Genomic DNA, 18,379 nt, shown 5'->3' with positions numbered 1-18,379 from the left:
TCTTCTCCAGGTTGATGGCCCAAGCATCTTTAAATCATCATCTGACTCTGAAGAGAATGAGAATTATTAATACTATCCCTCTTTACAGATGAGGAAATAGAGACCCAGAAAAAGCAAAGTACACTCCAGGTAAAGTGCTGAGATGAAGGCAGGTGGGCCAACATGGGCCTCGGGCACCTGAGAAATAAAGGGCAGGGTGGAAGAAGACTGGTGTGTGAGGCGCAGGGCGGAGGTTGGGGGCGGGGAGCGGGCAGTGCTGGGCTTCATTTGCAGTTTGAAACCAAACCCCTGAAGCTGTTGACCTCCAAATGTCAAATTTACCCTTTTGCCCTCCTGCCTACCTGGGATGGGAGAGCCTGGTGGGCTGCAGTCTGTGGGGTCGCACAGAGTCGGACACAACTGACGCGACTTAGCAGCAGCAGCAGCCACCTGGTACAGACACCAGCCTGGGGTTGGCATCCATAGGAAGCCTTGCTGCCTCATGTGAGGTCTGGAGGTTTGCAGGTCCACCAGCCCTGCCCTAGGTCAGGCATGGAAAGGGGACTGGCCCTGGCAAAGGGCTTATCTGAATGTTAGCCTTTTTTGTTTCTGTAAACTACTGCCCTTCCACTAGCTGAAGACCTCAGCTCTGGAGCTTTCCCCAGGGATTATAGTCTTAGCCTCACTGACAATCCACCAAGAGTTCAGTGTAAACTGTGGGCTTTGCGTGATAACGATGTGTCCCTGTGATGACAGCCAGTGTAATACATGGACTGTTCTGGTGGAGAATGTTCCTGGTGGGCGAGAGTGTGTGTCTGTGGGGGCAGAGAGTATATGGAAATCTCTATACTTTCTTTTCAGTTTTTCTGTGAAACTAAGATTGCTCTAAAAAAATGAAATTTATTATTATTTTTTAATAGCTTTATTTTCTTGGACTCCAAAATCACTGTGGATGGTGACAGCAGCCATGAAATTAAAAAGATGCTTGCTCCTTGGAAGGAAAGCTATGACAAACCTAGACAGTATATCAAAAAATAGAGACATTACTTTGCTGAAAAGGGTCTGAATAATCAAAGCTATGGTTTTTCCAGTAGTCATGTATGGATGTGAGAGTTGGACCATAAAGAAGGCTGAGTGTTCCAGAATTGATGCTTTCGAGCTGTGGTGCTGGAGAAGGCCCTTGAGAGTCCCTTGGACAGCAAGGAGATCAGACCAATCAATCCTAAAGGAAATCAACCCTGAATATTCATTGGAAGGCTGATGCTGTAGTTGAAACTACAATACTTTGGCCACCTGATGCGAAGAACTGACTCATTTAGAAAAGACCCTGATGCTGAGAAATACTGAAGGCAGGAGGAGAAGGGGACGATGGAGGATGAGATGGTTGAATGGCATCATTGACTCAGTGGATATGAGTTTGAGCAAACTCTGGGAGATGGTGAAGGACAGGGAAGCCTGGCATGCTGCAGTCCATGGGGTCACAAAGAGCTGACATGACTTAGTGACTGAACAACAAATGTCAAAATTTCCCAGATTTATATCTCCTTAGTTGAAGACAATGCTCAGACTTAGATTGCTTAGTCTTAATTCTAAATTCTTTGAGAGGAACTGCAATTGCCCAATAATGTCAAGCTGATCATTGGGCTGTCTCCAGGGAGCTGGGATCTTAGGACTGGGGGAATCCTCATGGCTTGAGTCACACTGTACTGACCATGCAGATGGAGTTAGTGGAGAAGACATTTCTCAGAAGCAGAAATTCTCCAGGAGGTTGTTCAACAGACATAATAATAACTGTCTGTCCATTTGCTTTTGAATTTAAGAATGAGAAATAAAAATTTTAATTTTTACATATATGATGCTTTTTAAAATTTTACTTCATTTTTATGTTAAGGTTCACTAAAGGAAAGAGAAACAAAATGTGCAGAAATTTTTAAAGATTCATATAAAAAGAGAGTCAATAACAAAAGTGAGGTTGTTACTTTCCTCCTCCTCATAGTCATTGACCTAAGAGACACGTTTGATTATCACCTGACCTTTTGAACACCAAGTTAATCATTTATGGTTTCTCAAGAGTTCTTTTCCTGAAACCTTGAGACATTTCCATTTTAAAGAAATCACAGCAGTCCCGGGGCACAGAAGAATGGCAAGACCTGGGTCCAGAGCACTGGTCATTTCATTGTGAATTTAACAAAACCTAGAGATTTTCTGGCTTCTCATTTATGAAGAGGGCAGAGTGAATGGTATTATCATCAAACCCTGAAACTACTTTGTGCCAAGTTCATAAAGCAAACCTCCTCGGATGACACAGAGAGTAAACCATGAAAGGCAAACAAATGAGGCCCTGACATCTTTTCTCCCAAATGAGAAGAGCCGGCTTCACGGTGAGATGCGTAAAGACTCCTCAGGGCTCCCTCCCTGACTTCCTGTTCCCCTGCCCCCACAGACCCACTGTCCTACCTCGTAGACCAGCACCAGAGAGGAGTGCCCACTGCATTTCCATGGGCTTCCTGCAGCCTGGGTGCTGGTCCCCAGCACAATCCACACTGGAGCCCCAGAGCTCCCAAGTCATGAACCAGCCGTTTCCTGTCTACCCCAGAGGAATGTTTATGTTCTTACAGCTTCCCACTCACCATGAGCACAACCCACTCCGAGCAGGTAAACTGTTCCCATGTCCCTAGTCAGGTTCCCCTCAGCTGTGAGGAACTGACCCCTGGACCCACTACATCCCAAGGTTTGGTTATGACACACCCCCAAAGTCTAGAAGAATATCAGCCCAGGCTTGCTGCTTCAGCTTGCTGCCTTGGCCTTTAGCCTCAGGCATCAGCATGGAAGCTGCAGGTCCAAACAGTGTAGATGGAACCACTGATGAGGGAGAAGGAGGCTTTTTTTTTTTTTAATGAGGCCAGAACAGTCCACAGGAGCCCAGTAGACAGTCCCTGTGAAACAGGAGGGAAGCGGGCAGGGCACAACCTTTAAAAGAATAACACAGCCCTTGAAAATATGGCATAAACTGGCTAAAACCCACTAGGCCCAAGATGGCGGAAGGTTCACCTTCCCACAGACCTTAAGCCTCCTTATGTACTCACTGTAATACATTAGCACAAGCTAAATAACACACCACCAACACCATAACATCTCTGAGGCCAACCATAAAAGGTCAAAAAAGTGGGCAGTGGCCCAAATCCTGAAAATCTCTGCTCCTTTCCCAAAGACTTGAAATAATCCTCCCAATGTAGTTAGCGTAAGAAATGACACAGCCCACAAAAACTAACTTCCAGGGATGCTCTTACCTTTTGAGACGGTCTGGGTTCTGTCTTTGCAGTCTGTTTCTCCCAGGGCCGCTCTCACTTTCCAAGATGATCCCAGACCCTGGGGCCTTGAGACGGAGCACGCTCTGTCTGTGGACTATATATCTCTTTTAATAAATCCACTTCTTCCTATCACTTTGTCTCTCACTGAACTCTTTCTGCAAACAGAGAACCTGAGCTTCAGTAAGTCTTGACTCGAGAGGAGCAATTTTGACTAAAAGACAAGTGCATTCAAGTCCCAGAGTTGCTTGGTTTCACCTGGGAGCCTACTGCCTTGGATTTGTTCGGATTTGTTCACAAGCCTCAGCTGTGGGAGAAAGGGGGTGGGGCAGAAGGGCCTGGCGGCTCAGCAGTAAGCCCAGTCTTTGACCTTGAACCCCACCAGCTTTTCACCATGACATTTTCTGACCCTGCTTTTTTGCCTTTTCCTAAATTTGTTAATGGGCTTCTCTGGTGGCTTAGACGGTAAAGAATCCACCCACAATGTGGGAGATCTGGGTTTGATCCCTGGGTTGGGAAGATCCCCTGGAGGAGGGCATGCAACCCACTCCAGTATTCTTGCCTGGAGAATCCCATGGACAGAGGAGCCTGGCAGGCTACATAGCCTTTGCTCTATGGGGTTGCAAAGAGTCAGACACAGCTGAGCAACTAAGCACAACACAAAAACAAATTTGTTAATATATGGTTAAAACATTTATGTTATAAAAATAATTCATCCTTGTTGTTGAGAATGAAGTGATAAAAGGTACTTTAAAGGTAGCAAAGTTGTTGAGAGGCAATTCCTGTTACCAGTTTGATGTTTTCTTCTGCTTGTTTGTGTGTGGTTTCTATATATGTTAGGGAGAAGGGGAAGAGTGTGATTTAAAACCTTGGGTGCAGCTGCTGCAACCTTTTAAAGGAATGATGTAATTCACCATGAGGGACTTTGGTTTTTAATCTGGAACAGTGTTGTGTAGGGGGCCTTGAAGGGTAAAATGTGTAGCACTGGCCTCCCCCCTTCCTCCCACAGGTGAGAGGAAAGCATGAAAAGGGCTAAGTTGACAGGACATTGTAGAAATTATTCATTGAAAACCTAAAGGAGGGGTAAGGGCTTGCAAACGTGGAAGAAAGGTTAGATGTGAGGGGAGACTATCCGAGTGCAAGTTCTGTGCCTGTCATTTACCTTAAATACAGAGCGATGGTACCCGTTCTTGTTGGGCCCTCCTTTGACTTTATAAGACCCATGAGTTGCCTCTTCCCATGGGCATAGGGTCTGCCAAGGGACTGCCCACTCAAACTGCCTCTTGCCTCTCAGGGCCCATATTCCCACGCTTGCTTCTGTCTCCTACCAACACCTCCATCACCACAGGCCACGTGTTTTGACTCCTTAAAGGATCTGTCCTGTATTAACTACACATAGGAACTGATAGAGACTGTGAGAGGGTTCTAATGGCTTACACAAAATCCAGAGGAGTTGGCTTAAGATAAATTCCCAGTGGATATAAAGAACACCAAAGATGGGGTTCTGCTACATTTTACATTCACCCTTCCAGCCTCAAAGCTGGCCCCCTTCCAATGCCTCTCTCTCCCACTCCATATTCTGAAGTAACTGCCTATCAGACCCCAAGAGAAGAGAGCTTTATCCCCAACCTCACAGTCAGAAATACTGTTATAAATAGCTCAACTCTGGCTGCTCTTCATCTGGCGAGTTGATTGGAACATGATAATGCCAAGATCACTTAAGCAAGAGCTGGGGGGATATTAAGGAGGGTGAAAAGGCAGTCCTCTCAGGGAAGGGCTCAAAGCACCCTCTCCAAGTGAGCCAGAAAACCTCTGGTCCACTGGGGCTGGCCTCAGATTCCAGATTCCAGATCCCTGAGCCCCTTCTCCTTTTCACACACGAGGTGTGGCAGATTGTGCTGTGCTTAGTCGCTCAGTCATGTCATACTCTTTGGGACCCCATGGACGTAGCCTGCCAGGCTTCTCTGTCCATGGGATTCTCCAGGCAAGAATACTGGAGTGGGCTGCCATGCCTTCCTCCTAGGGATCTTCCCAACCCAGGGATTGAACCCAGGTCTCCTGCACTGTAGGCAGATTCTCTATCATCTGAGCCACCAGGGAAGCAGATTATTGGACCCAACTATCCCTTCCCCATCCTGTAAAAGAACAAAATACTCCTGGCTGCCAAAACATGACTTGTACTATTTCCAGTGAGACTAAATCCCCCCATCCCTAGCCACCAGTGACACTTAGCCTTGGCGAGAGATTTGCTTTGGTCAGTGGATATAGATGCCAGCGTTTCCACCAGCTCTTTTTCCCTTCCCTTGATAAGGATATCATGCTCCAGACAAGGGCTGTCCTTCAACCACACCCTGAGGTGAGAAGACACACACAGTAACCAGCGGCATGGCAAGGTAACCAGTGGTGTGCGGTATGAATGAAAAGGACACACGGTTGTTAACGACTTCTGGGATCTGTTCTTGCAGGATAATCTGGCAGAAGTTAACATGCTTGGGTCCCACATTCAATGCTTATGGGGCAAGCAAAGTAAATGAGTGACACAGAGAGTATGTAAAACCATGGGGATGGCAGGGCTGTGGATGGTAGAAGAGAAGCAGCCTGAGGTTAGGCTCCAGTATTGAACTTTGTTGTCAGTTAAAATAAAAAGTGCTGCTGATGTGGTTAAACATCAGAGGCCAAGATTTTAATAATACAGCTGACTAATACTACTTGGAAACAAACATGAAGTTAAAAACAAAAAAAAATGACCCAACCTCTTAATGTTTTTCATAATCATTTAATTTTTTAGAGATTTCTTAAGCACCAATCTGTAGTTGAAAAGGAAAAATCTTCTAAAACTTGGCAATTATTTACATTTTACTTCTTTTTTTAGTCTTAAAAGTGAAGGGACACTTTTATTTCACAAGTTCTCTTTAAAACTTCTTTGAGTTAGCTTCCCAAACACGAATATAAACAACGCAAATTCAATCAAATCTAATCCTACCACAAAAAAAAAAAACCTACCACCTGTGTCTTAAGAGAAAGTGACTCCCAGATGGGTGGGAATTAGCAAGGGCATGGATTGATTCCACAGAATATTTAATTTATTTTATGATTTTATTGTGATTGGATCAGGTCTGAGATGAGGGAAATGGAAACAGCCTTGTTATAAGGAATCACACGTTATAACACTTCTAATTTCAAATTAAGCTTTTTTACAGGAAAATTACAAATGTATGAGTGTTCTAAGAGCTGACTATATACTTTCAAGTTCATATTTTCTCCCAACAGATTTGATCTTTTGCCATCATGTAATCCAGAGAAAGAGTCACTTGTCCCATATCAGGCATAATGGGAAACTGCACAGCCCCAAGAATATGGGGGCAAGGAGTGCTCTTCTTGGACCAACGAGTAGGTCAAAGGTGACCTACGTCACCACTCCTATGAAACAGTGCATTTCTCTACAACATGAAAATTAAGTCTTGACTTTAGACCACGTAGTAGGTCTTTCCTCTTGATGTGAAATTGGTAACAACAGCAACAGTGCTTTTTTCTTTATTCTTTTTTATTCTCAAACTGATTGTTAATGAAAAAAACATAGAACAGTTAACTGCAACTCAAATATTAGTCTTCTCTTTCCAACTCAAGCACTGAAATACAATACTCCTTTCCATGATATTCTGGCCATCACGTTCGTTCGTTCTTTTTGGGCTTCAGAGTCCTTTCTAAAAGGAAACATGCTACCTGGCATTCTATATTACTCCAAATTTCCAGGCAGAAAAATGAGACAAATGAAGTGACATCTAAAAATACCAGGGATTATGTTTTTTAAAAACAAGACAATAATTTTGATCTTCTTGCTTTAATTCTTCTCTATATTACCACGATGAAATATTTATCAAAGTCTAAGAGATTATTGATATACAATAATGACTATACATTAATGGAGCTATTCATCATAAATTCATCACTGAAGTAACTGGAAAAAAAGTTTATTCTGTTTATGCAGTATTGAAACAACCAAAACATTCAAACATCCATAAAGTGTAATAATAATAATTAATAACTCTTTAATACTGCAACATCTTGAAATATCTTCCAAATGACCAAAAACAGATTAAACTTTGTTCAGAAATAACTTCAGTTTCTTTACACAGAACTGTATATTTAAAGAAACTAGTAATCCATGTAAGATACACACAAAACCCTGAACTGACTAGATGCCTCAATGAATAATACTCCACACTGTTTTGTTGTTATGGATAAATGAGCTTATAACTCAATGAAACCCATTTAAGAAGCTCTAGACTATGGAATGACACGTTCAAACTGTTTGGTCCTATTAGTTTTATTAAAAAAAACCCTCCCATTCCTTTATAAGATTTTCATTCCTCTGAATATCACCTTTAAAAGGCTTGACTTGATTGTTGTCATAATAAACCACAGGCCAAGCACAACCCTCCAGTCTCCAGTCTATAGGCTCTACATGAGTTTCAGCTTTGCGTAAGCCACACAGTGACCTTCTCATGGGTTTTTCATTGGCGATTTCATAGTCTAACAATAACACTTTCCACAAAGTATCCCTCCCTTCTCTAGGCTTTGGGTAGAATGTCAAATTAATAATGACATGTGGTGTTCCTTAGCATAACCTGCCAAAATGTGATGATTTCCTTGGAAGAAAAGCCATGGGCTGCAATCACACGTCTGAGCTGACAGACATCCAAATGGATCCTATATAAAAAGAAAAGGTTGGTGTCTTCTGGAATATGAATGTCCACTTTTAATAAATTCAAACAGATCCCAACATAAACATCTTCAAACTTGATGGGTTTTACGTGACTCATCATTTCATAGATTCTCGGCACCAAATCTCTGGACATTATATAACCCAACCCACTGCAGTAAGGTGGGAACACCTTGAAGGGATATTCCTGGTATGAAATATGGGTTTTTTGGTAAAATCCTCTATAGGAATAATTATCAATTAGAGGATAACCTGTGTAAAACTTCTCTGAGTGGTTTAAATTTAAAAGATACTTCACTAAATTGCCAGTATTGACGAAAACATCAGTGTCTGTCTTCATGATATACCTGGCATTGGGGCAAAACTCAGTTACCCACCTAAATGCCATAATGGTTTTCAAGGTCAGATTATTGTATGTATCTAAAAAATCCTGTCGTATTATGTCCCCATAAAGGAGGTGTTCATCCTCTAAGGATAATGCTAACATTTTGTCTTCCTTTTCAGCCTGTTGGCCTAATAAGAAAAATGTAAGAACTTCATATCCCCACCAAGACTTCTTTTCACCCCAAGTAACTCTAATGGCCTGCCTGGCTTTCACATCTGAGGGGTGTGAGGTCACCAGGATGACAAGAAATGGGTTTTGATGAGAGCAATTTGAATGCTCTCGAAGTGTGAAGCGGAAGTCTTGTCTGTAAATGGGCTCATACTCATAGAAGTACATCCAGTTCACACGTTCTACCACATTGTAGTGAGGCAGACTGAGGTACCACATCACCAGGAAACTCAGCAGCGACAGCAGCAGAAGGCTCCATTTCAGGGATCTGAGTGACATCCTAGCTGGAAGGGTGGTCAGGAGTGCCGGGGCCATTCACAGCAGCTCAGAAGCATGCAAGCCTTGGGTTCTGGAAGATTTATCAAAGGCCTGCTTAGTATGCCATCACCTGAAACACATTTCCAAATGATACCTGATCACCTCCTTAAAAGAAAAAGAACTGGGAAAACAAATGCATCAAAGCAAAATCAAATACCCTGACCTGAGTCTACTTAACTTCATTTAACTATAAGCAAATGGATACCCACAACCAAAAGTATATTTCAGCATTTTATATCAAGACCAATGTTAAAAACATATTCTTAATTATTTGAAAATTAATACTTCCTGCTTGACATAAATAACTGTTGAAATAATTCTTTACTTCTTTTTCATAATAGTAGAGAAGCAATTTATTTTTACTGTAGATTTATTTTGTAACTCTACTCCCCCATTACTCATCTCTTTCTGTCCCTCTGGATATCCAGGATAAAATCATTACTGCAAAGAAATATCAGCAACAAAACCATTAACATGAAGAGATATTATCAGCGACATGTCCTAACACACCAAGGGTTTTTCTCAGCTGTGTGATCTGATGTGATTCTAGCAAATCTAGAGTAAGAAAAGGGCTACAATTGTTCTTGGTGACCTGCTTGATATGGGATGAGATAAAAGTGGAGACAGTTCCTCTGAAAGGCAAGTCTTCTAAACATAAACAGAATAACCATCTCTGGAGTTTTTAATGTACAAGACTATAAAATAGCTTTTTCTTGCCTCAAATACCACCCCAGTCCCCTTTCTAACTCACTTGCTAAACTCAATGATCAGTCTGGACAACAAGTGCTTAAATTAAAGGTCTGTCTGTAGTATGAGTTTTCATATGTTTCCCATTCTAATCTGTTCAGAAATCCTGCATAGGATGGGATGGAATCTCTTAGAACTCTAACACAGAAATTCCATCTGAGACAAGAAAGCAGAGCTAGGAGACATGGTGCATTTACAGTCTCAAGCTCAGCTCTGTTTTGGATCTCAAGGATGAAGTTGGTTTATAATATGGGACCCCACAGGGCTTTCCTGGTGCCAAGATCATGGGCCTCAGTCCAAAGGCATTCATGCACTGTTATTAGACCTTCTACATCCACAGACTGCACCAGGCACTAAGGAGGCCAAAAGAAGAAGGAATGGAGGAGAACAGATTCCAAAACAACACATAAACATGCCACAATAATGTAGTACAAACTGTTTACGTCAAGGGCCAAGGGACTTCAGAATAAGACAGATCAACCGACACAAAGGGCAGGCTGAGGAAGCTTCTTGATGATGACCTTTCACCTACAGTTATCTGGGGGAAGGGCTCCTGGGAACCCGGAATTTGCTGTGGAGGGCATACATTAATGTCATTACTTAGAAAGACTGGTTTACCAAGGGTTCTACCCTTGGGTTTACCTTAGGTCTTTGGACACACAGTTCTTCTGTCTGTTTAAAGTAAAAGTGAAAGTTGCTCAGTCGTGTCCAACTCTGCAACTCCATGGACTATACAGCCCATGGAATTCTCCAGGCCAGAATACTGGAGTGGGTAGCCTTTCTCTTCTACAGGGGATCTTCCCAACCCAGGGATTGAACCCAGGTCTCTAGCATTGCAGCCAGATTGTTTACCAGCTGAGCCACAAGGGAGGCCCAAGAATACCGGAGTGAGCAGCCTGTCCCTTCTCCAGAGGATCTTCCTGACCCAGGAATCAAACCGGGATCTCTTGCATTGCAGGTTGATTCTTTATCAACTGAGCTATCGGCGAAGCCCCTCTCCAGTCTCTTAATACATATAAAAATGACAGGATCTCAAGACTCCTTTTCCTTTCCATCTGGCCATATCTTAGCTGCCCTAACTACTTATGGCCAATAATCTTTCCTATCTCTAATGTTTTTTATATTTTAAGTCACATAGTACAGTAGAATGCTTCGGCACACTCTCTAGTTTGGTTTAATGTTTGTTTATGTGTCTTGCCTTTCTACTTATATCCTATGACCTTATTGGCAAAGAATGCTTTTCTTTTGACAAGCGTCAAAATAGTTGCTTAAAACTCAACATGAAAAAAAACTAAGATTGTGGCAACCGGTCCCATAACTTCACAGTAAATAGAAAGGGAAAAAGCAAAATCAGTGACAGATTTTATTTTCTTGGGGTCCAAAATCACTGCGGATGGTGACTGAAGCCATGAAATTAAAAAACGCTTGCTCCTTGGAGGGAAAACTATAACAAACCTAGACACCATATTAAAAAGTAGACATACCACTTTGCTGACAAAGGTCTGTATAGTCAAAGCTATGGTTTTTCCAGTAGTCATGTACAGATATAAGATTTGGCCCATAAAAAAGGCTGAGTGCTGAAGAACTGATGCTTTTGAATTATGGGGGCTGGAGAAGACTCTTCACAGTTCCCTGGACTGCAAGGAGATCAGGCCAGTCCATCTCAAAGGAAATCAACCCTGAATATTCACTGGAAGGACTGATGCTGAAGCTGAAGCTCCAATACTTAGGCCACCTGATGCAAAGAGCTGACTCATTGGGAAAGACTCTGATGCTGAGAAAATTTGAAGGCAAAAGGAAAGAGGACGGCAGAGGATGAGATGGTTAGACAGCATTACCGACTCAATGGACATGAATTTGAGCAAAGTCTGGAAGATAATGAAGGAAGGGAGAGGAGCCTGGTGTGCTGCAGTCCATGAGCAAAGAGTCAGACATGAGTTAACAACTGAACAAGACAGAGAGACCTACAGTAGAAGTGCAATGAACAATGACTTGTTTGATACGACATTTCTATTTGTATAAGGATAAAATATAGGTCTGCCCATCCCACCCCTATCCTTCCTTCTCCCCATTAATAGTCTTACCCATCCAGTTCCCAGAGAAACCTGAAACAGAACAGACCTTGAATGAGAATTATGGAAGAAATTAATATCTTCTTGCTCTTTTCCCCCACCTGCCCACTAGACACAGCATAACCCTAGGGGGCGAGCACCATCTAATCTCAGCCACTGATGCCTGTACATTAATTACAACAGTTATCAAATGGCAATTTTACATCTCATCCTAATGAATTAACACATTATAACAAATTACGGACAAATAGAAGGATCCTGAGTAATGCACATACAGCAATGGAGACCCAGATACTCTTCAGTGATGGGAAGAATTCAAAACAGCAAATATTACTATAAAAGTTATCCTATATGCATTCTACAAGCCATAGTTCACTAATGTGAAATTGTGTCTGTGTTATTACATCTATTGCTTATGGGCCTATGAACAAAATAGCAGAAAAAAGAAAAGGAATGGTCTAATCCAAAAGTGGGGGGAAGGTCTTTCAGGACTGGCTGGAACAGACTTCAGGTTACCCACAACACAGGTGGCTCCAAAGGTGAAGACTAGAGTCCAAATCCAGCTCTGTTCTTTACCAATCAGGGCAAGCTTGGGGCATGTTATTTCTCTCTAGAAGCCCCAGTTTCTTCATCTCTGCACTGAAGATCTCAATACGGTGTGAATTAATGACAGTGTGTGCAAAGCACTGGCCAGTGTCAGGTACACTCAAACAGAGGCTGTTATCACGAGCCATATTCCACCCTTGGCATCTGTTTCTTCCTGTTTATGTTCATGAAATTGATTTTTATTGTTGAAAGGGATTGTCCTAAAGAAATTATCTTGATGAATTCTTCTTAACTTGAAGAAATGTATGTTTCAAAGACATAAACAGATTTCTATTTCTTACCTTCTTTCTTGATTTTTCTCTTCTGAGTGAAAGACCTTCAATTTCACCAACTGAGCATTTGATAGCAAGTAGCAGTCAAAATAACGCTTGCAATTTCTGTAAGATATACAAGAAGTGTAACAAGCATTTACTTATAGGTCAGGGGATCAGAGGTCAGAGAGGGAAAGGGAACCCCCTTCCCTATTCCAATTTGTTTGTAAAGTGAAACATGTGCTGAAAAAATAGTTAAAGAAAACCCTACCAGTTCACAGAATTCAGAAAGTTCATGGATTCATCATGAAGGGCACTTGGTATTCAAGACGCAAACCCTCTAAGTCCTCACGTCAGCTGGTGTCCCATGTCATCCTACCACAGTTCCACTTGCCCTGATAAAGAACTCAGGGTCACTAAAAGAAGTGAAACACAAAACTTCTAAGAGACATTTTGCTTGTATCCTCTCTTTAATTCTTTTTCACACACATACATATAAGGTAACCCAGACATGAGACTGTCAACTTCTTCCCAATCCACTCTTTCCCGCTTTGAACCTCCAATTCTGCTCACAAATACCCAAGACACATTAGTAAACTGAAAACTATACAGCACATCTCACTTCCTGCCACGATTCAGGATGCGCAATGTACCTTGATTTTCATCAGTCAAGTTTAAAAAGCAGAACACAATGTCAAAAACAGGAAGGTACTGATATATGTATCACTCCTTATACCAAAAACACCCCAAGTGGGTTAAAGATTCTAAATGGGAGAGAAATAAACTGGTAAGAGCATGAAAAGAAAATATGAGTGAACATTCTAATAATTTTGAAGTGGGGAAGAACTTTCAGTTGTCCCATGTAAGGAAACAACCCAGAACTCATAAAGGAAATTTTGATCAAATAAAAATTTCAAAAACTTCTTGAACAAGGTTGAAAATCAAAAATACAAAAAACAGTAACATAATAAAAAGCACAAAGTTGAAAGATTAAAAAAAAAACAGGATATTTATAATAAAGAATTTATAAGCCAAATTAAGGAAAAGGTCCACATAGCTTAATAAGCAATGGATAAATGCAAAAAGAGAATAAATGGCCAAAAGGAAAATTTTCAAAATAATTACAAAAGATCAATAAAACAAGATACTCAAACTCACTCAGTAAGATATTCAAATGATAATAAGCAGAGATATTGATAAAAATCTCAAACTGGAAACTTAAAGGGAAAAAATGACAATACTCAGTTTGTGTGAGGAACAGAGACATTCTTGGACACTTTCTGGAGAGAAAAATTAAATATGTAGAAAAAACGTGAATGTGTATGCTCTTTGACTAATATCACTGCAAGCAATTTATCTTAAAGACATTTTCAGGCAACTGTGCATACTTTATAAAATAAAAATAATTTTAAAGCCTCACAATAGGGAATGGATTAAATAAAATTATGACACATCCATACAATAGTATGTGCATGCTATGTTGCTTAAATTGTGTCCAACTCTTTGCGACCCTATGGACTATAGCCTGCCAGGCTCCTCTGTCCATGAGATTCTCCAGGTAAGAATACTGGCATGGGTTGCCATGCCCTCCTCCAGATCTTCTCGACCCTATACATTTATTCAATGCTATATACAACGATGTTCATTTATATTCCCTTGATAATTACTAAGTGAGAAATGCAGTAGCAAAACTGCATATATAGTACTTTTATAGTAATCATATTTGATTACTTTTGAAAGATGAAAAGGCAAGTCTCTATAAATCCATATAGCTACACATGCAGAGTAATATGTGTTCTAGAAGTATGTGTTCCAATATGTCAACAGTTTCAATTCTGTGGGATTTCTGGAAAGATTTCTTTCTTTCCTCTTCTTTTCTTATCATATGAATTTCCACACCCTTTGTGCATTGTAAGTAGATAAAAACAAAGTAAAAACATTGCACTTCATGCTTGCATGTCTCAAAGTTCTACTGAATGATAGTAACTCTAAGTTGGCAGTTGCTGCTGCTGCTGCTGCTAAGTCACTTCAGTCGTGTCCTACTCTGTGCGACCCCAGAGACAGCAGCTCACCAGGCTCCCCCGTCCCTGGGATTCTCCAGGCATGAACACTGGAGTGGGTTGCCATTTCCTTCTCCAATGCATGAAAATGAAAAGTGAAAATGAAGTCTCTCAGTCGTGTCCGACTCCTAGCGACCCCATTGACTGCAGCCTACCAGGCTCCTCCGTCCATGGGATTTTCCAGGCAAGAGTACTGGAGTGGGGTGCCATTGCCTTCTTCAAGTCGGCAGTTAGGACCCCTAATTTCATCTTATCCCAGCTGCTCTTCTCCCAAGGTGTGAGGAAGTACAATTCATGGTATTTCTAGTAGTTATTATTCTTTTTTATGTTAGTAAATATGATATCAATACAGTAAGTGATGCTTTTTAAAATCCATTCAAAACATAGTAATTCTAATATAACTCTAATAGGATATATATTGGGCTTCCCTGATAACTCAGATGGTAAAGAATTCGCTGCAGTGCAGGAGACTTGGGTTCGATCCCTGAGTTGGGCAGATCCCCTGGAGAAGAGAATGGCAACCCACTCCAGTATTCTTGCCTGGAGAATTCCATGGACAGAGGAGCCTGGTGGACTACAGTCCATGAAGTCTCAAAAAATCGGACACAACTGAGCGACTAACACTTTCACTTTCAGGAGGTTTATGAGCTAATAATAATAGCATTATATATACACACAAAACAGTTTATAAAGTGTTTCAACAAATATTATTAGTTACTCCCAATAATCCTATACTGTGGGCCAACTGGCTTTACTGTACATAATTTACAGGTGAATGTTAGAGAGTTCAGGTGAAATGAAGATGAAATAACATTCTGAAACAGATTAGGACTTATAAAGTGCACAAACTCTAGCTAAAAGAAGTATCAAGGGAATGTATTTTAGTATGAAGAAAAATGAACTCAGGAGGAAGGAAAGGAATACAAGAAACAAAGGTAAATAAAGAGATTATTGAAAGATAATGAAAACTAACAAATATACAGAGTAAAAGAGAGAGCACAATAAGTACTTTTTGGTATGGTTAAAAAGTGAATCCAAAATACTATATAAAAATGACATGGTTGCTGCAAAGAGAGTTTCACTTAATGCATATTAACCTTCAGAGTGACCACTGAAAGAACAGATATGGAACATATACATTTCCACACAAATTAAGAAATAAAAGAAACAAAGCAAGCTAATAGTTCAACAGAGGATAGGAGAAGAGGGAAAAAAAAAAAAAGCAGAGAAAATGCATGGCAAATGGAAAAGCACAAGAGAAAATGGGAAAACTAAATTCAAATGTATCATTAGAGTAAATATAAATGTAAACTCACTGAAAAACAGAGACTCTCAGATTGGCTTAAAATTCTGCTGTATACTGTTTATAGGACACATGCCTAAAACAAAACAACACAAAAATTAAAAAATGAGGAAAATGCCCATCAGAAATCTGCTGTGGTTATTTATTAATATCATGTATTTTAAATGAGCAGCTTTTAAAAGGGACAAGGCAGGCCTCCCTGGTGGCTCAGTGGTAAAGAATCTGCCTGCCAATGCAGGGGACATGAGTTCCACCCCTGGTCCAGGAAGACCCCACAAGCCTTAGAGTAACTAAACCTGTGAGCCACTACTGAGTCTGTGCTCCAAAACCATGGGAGCCACAACTGCTGAGCCCAGGTACTGCAACTACTGAGGCCCTCCAGCCTAGAGCCTGTGCTTTACAAGAGAAGCCCCCACAATGAGCAGCCTGCACACTGCAACTGGAGAGCGGCCCACTCACCACAACTAGAGAAAAACCCACGGCAACAAAACACAGCCAAAAACAAATTTTAAAAATAAATAAATTTAAAAGAGAGACAAGGAGATTTTGTTGCTAATAAAAGGAACCATCCCAAAAGATAATTTAACAATCATGAAGCTACATAAAGATAGAAACATAGGCTCAAAATATATAAAGTAAATCCTGAAAAGTGTTGAGTACAAATGGAAAAATCTATAATCCTAATAGGAAATTTTTAACAAATCTCTCTAAATGGCTAATAGATCAAGCAGACAAAAAATAGGGATATGAGTGTTTCAAATAACATTATTAAAATTACTAATAGTCTTGATTTAGGACTTTTCATTCAATTAAAAAGAATAGGAATATTCTTTTCAAGACCACATGAAAACATTAATTAAAAAACTGATCATATTAGGTTACATAAGCTGTCTCTAAAATTTGAAATTCAATTTAACACAGGCCCCAGTCTGATCATAGTATTATTTTCATATATATATAATGTATAATATATACAATATATAATACAATGTATAATATATATACAATATAATATGTATTGTATAAAATATATTATATTTTATATATTGTATAAAATATATTATATTATACAATATATCCAGGACATGGAAGCAACCTAGATGTCCATCAGCAGATGAATGGATAAGAAAGCTGTGGTACATATACACAATGGAGTATTACTCAGCCATTAAAAAGAATACATTTGAATCAGTTCTAATGAGGTGAATGAAACTGGAGCCTATTATACAGAGTAAAGTAAGCCAGAAAGAAAAACACCAATACAGTATACTAACGCATATATATGGAATTTAGAAAGATGGTAATGATAACCCTGTATGCGAGACAGCAAAAGAGACACAGATGTATGGAACAGTCTGTTGGACTCTGTGGGAGAGGGAGAGGGTGGGATGATTTGGGAGAATGGCATTGAAACATGTATAATATCATATATGAAATGAATCGCCAGTCCAAGTTTGATGCATGATACTGGTTGCTTGGGGCTGGTGCACTGGGATGACCCAGAGGGATGGTACAGGGAGGGAAGAAGGAGGGGGGTTCAGGATGGGGAACACGTGTATACCTGTGGCAGATTCATGCTGATGTATGGCAAAACCAATACAATATTGTAAAGTAATTAACCTCCAACTAAAATAAATAAATTTATATTAAAAAAAAAACATAACTTGAAAAACACAAACAAAAAAAGAAACCTGTCTGGAAGCTCAAAACTCTCACAAACCCAACCTTTGTCTAATCCATAAACTTAAACAGAACACCACAGTGGTAATTCCAAAATGCCTGCAACTGAATGCCAGCAATTTCAATTTCAAGGAGGCAGCATTAACATCAACCCTTTCCTTAAAATCTACCAGGGAGAAGACAAGTAAATTTTGATTGTTGTTTTGCTTTCAAAGAGTGATCTATGGTTCAGGAGAGGCAGACAGCTTCAAGTAAAAAGGAAAAGCTCTTCTTTATAGAAAAATGACAATTATGAATGTAGGTAGAATGACAGAATAAGAAAATTATTATGTTGCAATATTTCATGAAATTACTGATTAAGGCAATGATTATCAATCAGTGTTTTAATTATCAAACAAAAGACTGATGGAGAATTAGGCATTGTATGATACCAAAGTAATACAACAAAGATTACTTCTTTACTTGTAAGGACTGAAAAAAGATAAAATTCACAATGGAGGAATCAAACTGCTACCACTCTCATTCAATCATTAATCTCAGCATTATAAATAATGAAACACATATCATATGTTTCCCAATGAGATACAATGAAGTGTACATCCTAGCCAAAATGTTTAACAGGAATCTAATCACATTTTATATGAAATACAGAAGACAGAAGAAAAAGCTAAGAACTCCACAAGGAAACACTCAAACAAACCCAGGAGTATTCTTTGATAACTAGCATGGTGTCTGCAGCTAGTCAATCCCATAAAACAAGGAATGACTCTGGAGTAAAG

General features: G+C 40.1%; 1 protein-coding gene and 1 long non-coding RNA gene across 18 annotated transcripts in view; both read right to left on the bottom strand.

Moving 5' to 3' along the window:
* Positions 1–5,354, bottom strand: part of LOC129643950 (uncharacterized) — a 31,972-nt gene extending 26,618 nt beyond the window's left edge. The window contains exons 1-2 of the long non-coding RNA XR_008710623.1: positions 4,450–5,354; positions 3,270–3,445 (exon numbers count right to left, since the gene is read on the bottom strand). This is a non-coding gene — a long non-coding RNA (uncharacterized LOC129643950). The remainder of the gene's footprint in view (positions 1–3,269; positions 3,446–4,449) is intronic.
* A 693-nt stretch (positions 5,355–6,047) lies between these two features.
* B3GALNT1 (beta-1,3-N-acetylgalactosaminyltransferase 1 (Globoside blood group)) overlaps positions 6,048–18,379 on the bottom strand; it is a 33,540-nt gene continuing 21,208 nt past the window's right edge. For 5 of the 17 annotated variants that reach the window (XM_055569189.1, XM_055569198.1, XM_055569197.1 and 2 more), the window contains 5 exons: positions 15,934–15,996; positions 12,829–12,952; positions 12,588–12,683; positions 11,713–11,733; positions 6,048–8,951 (listed from right to left, as the gene is read on the bottom strand). In XM_055569189.1, coding sequence (XP_055425164.1) covers positions 7,883–8,878 — 996 coding nt within the window. In that variant the 5' untranslated portion in view covers positions 8,879–8,951; positions 11,713–11,733; positions 12,588–12,683; positions 12,829–12,952; positions 15,934–15,996 and the 3' untranslated portion in view covers positions 6,048–7,882. Of the gene's footprint in view, positions 8,952–11,712; positions 11,734–12,587; positions 12,684–12,828; positions 12,974–15,933; positions 15,997–18,379 lie in introns of all 17 variants that reach the window. The other 12 variants (XM_055569199.1, XM_055569186.1, XM_055569187.1 and 9 more) reach the window with 8 other exon arrangements.

Source organism: Bubalus kerabau, chromosome 2, assembly GCF_029407905.1.
Source record: "Bubalus kerabau isolate K-KA32 ecotype Philippines breed swamp buffalo chromosome 2, PCC_UOA_SB_1v2, whole genome shotgun sequence".
NCBI lineage: Eukaryota > Metazoa > Chordata > Mammalia > Artiodactyla > Bovidae > Bubalus > Bubalus kerabau.
The sequence above is the reverse complement of the archived record's forward strand: the minus strand, read 5'-3'. Positions and strand labels throughout refer to the sequence as shown.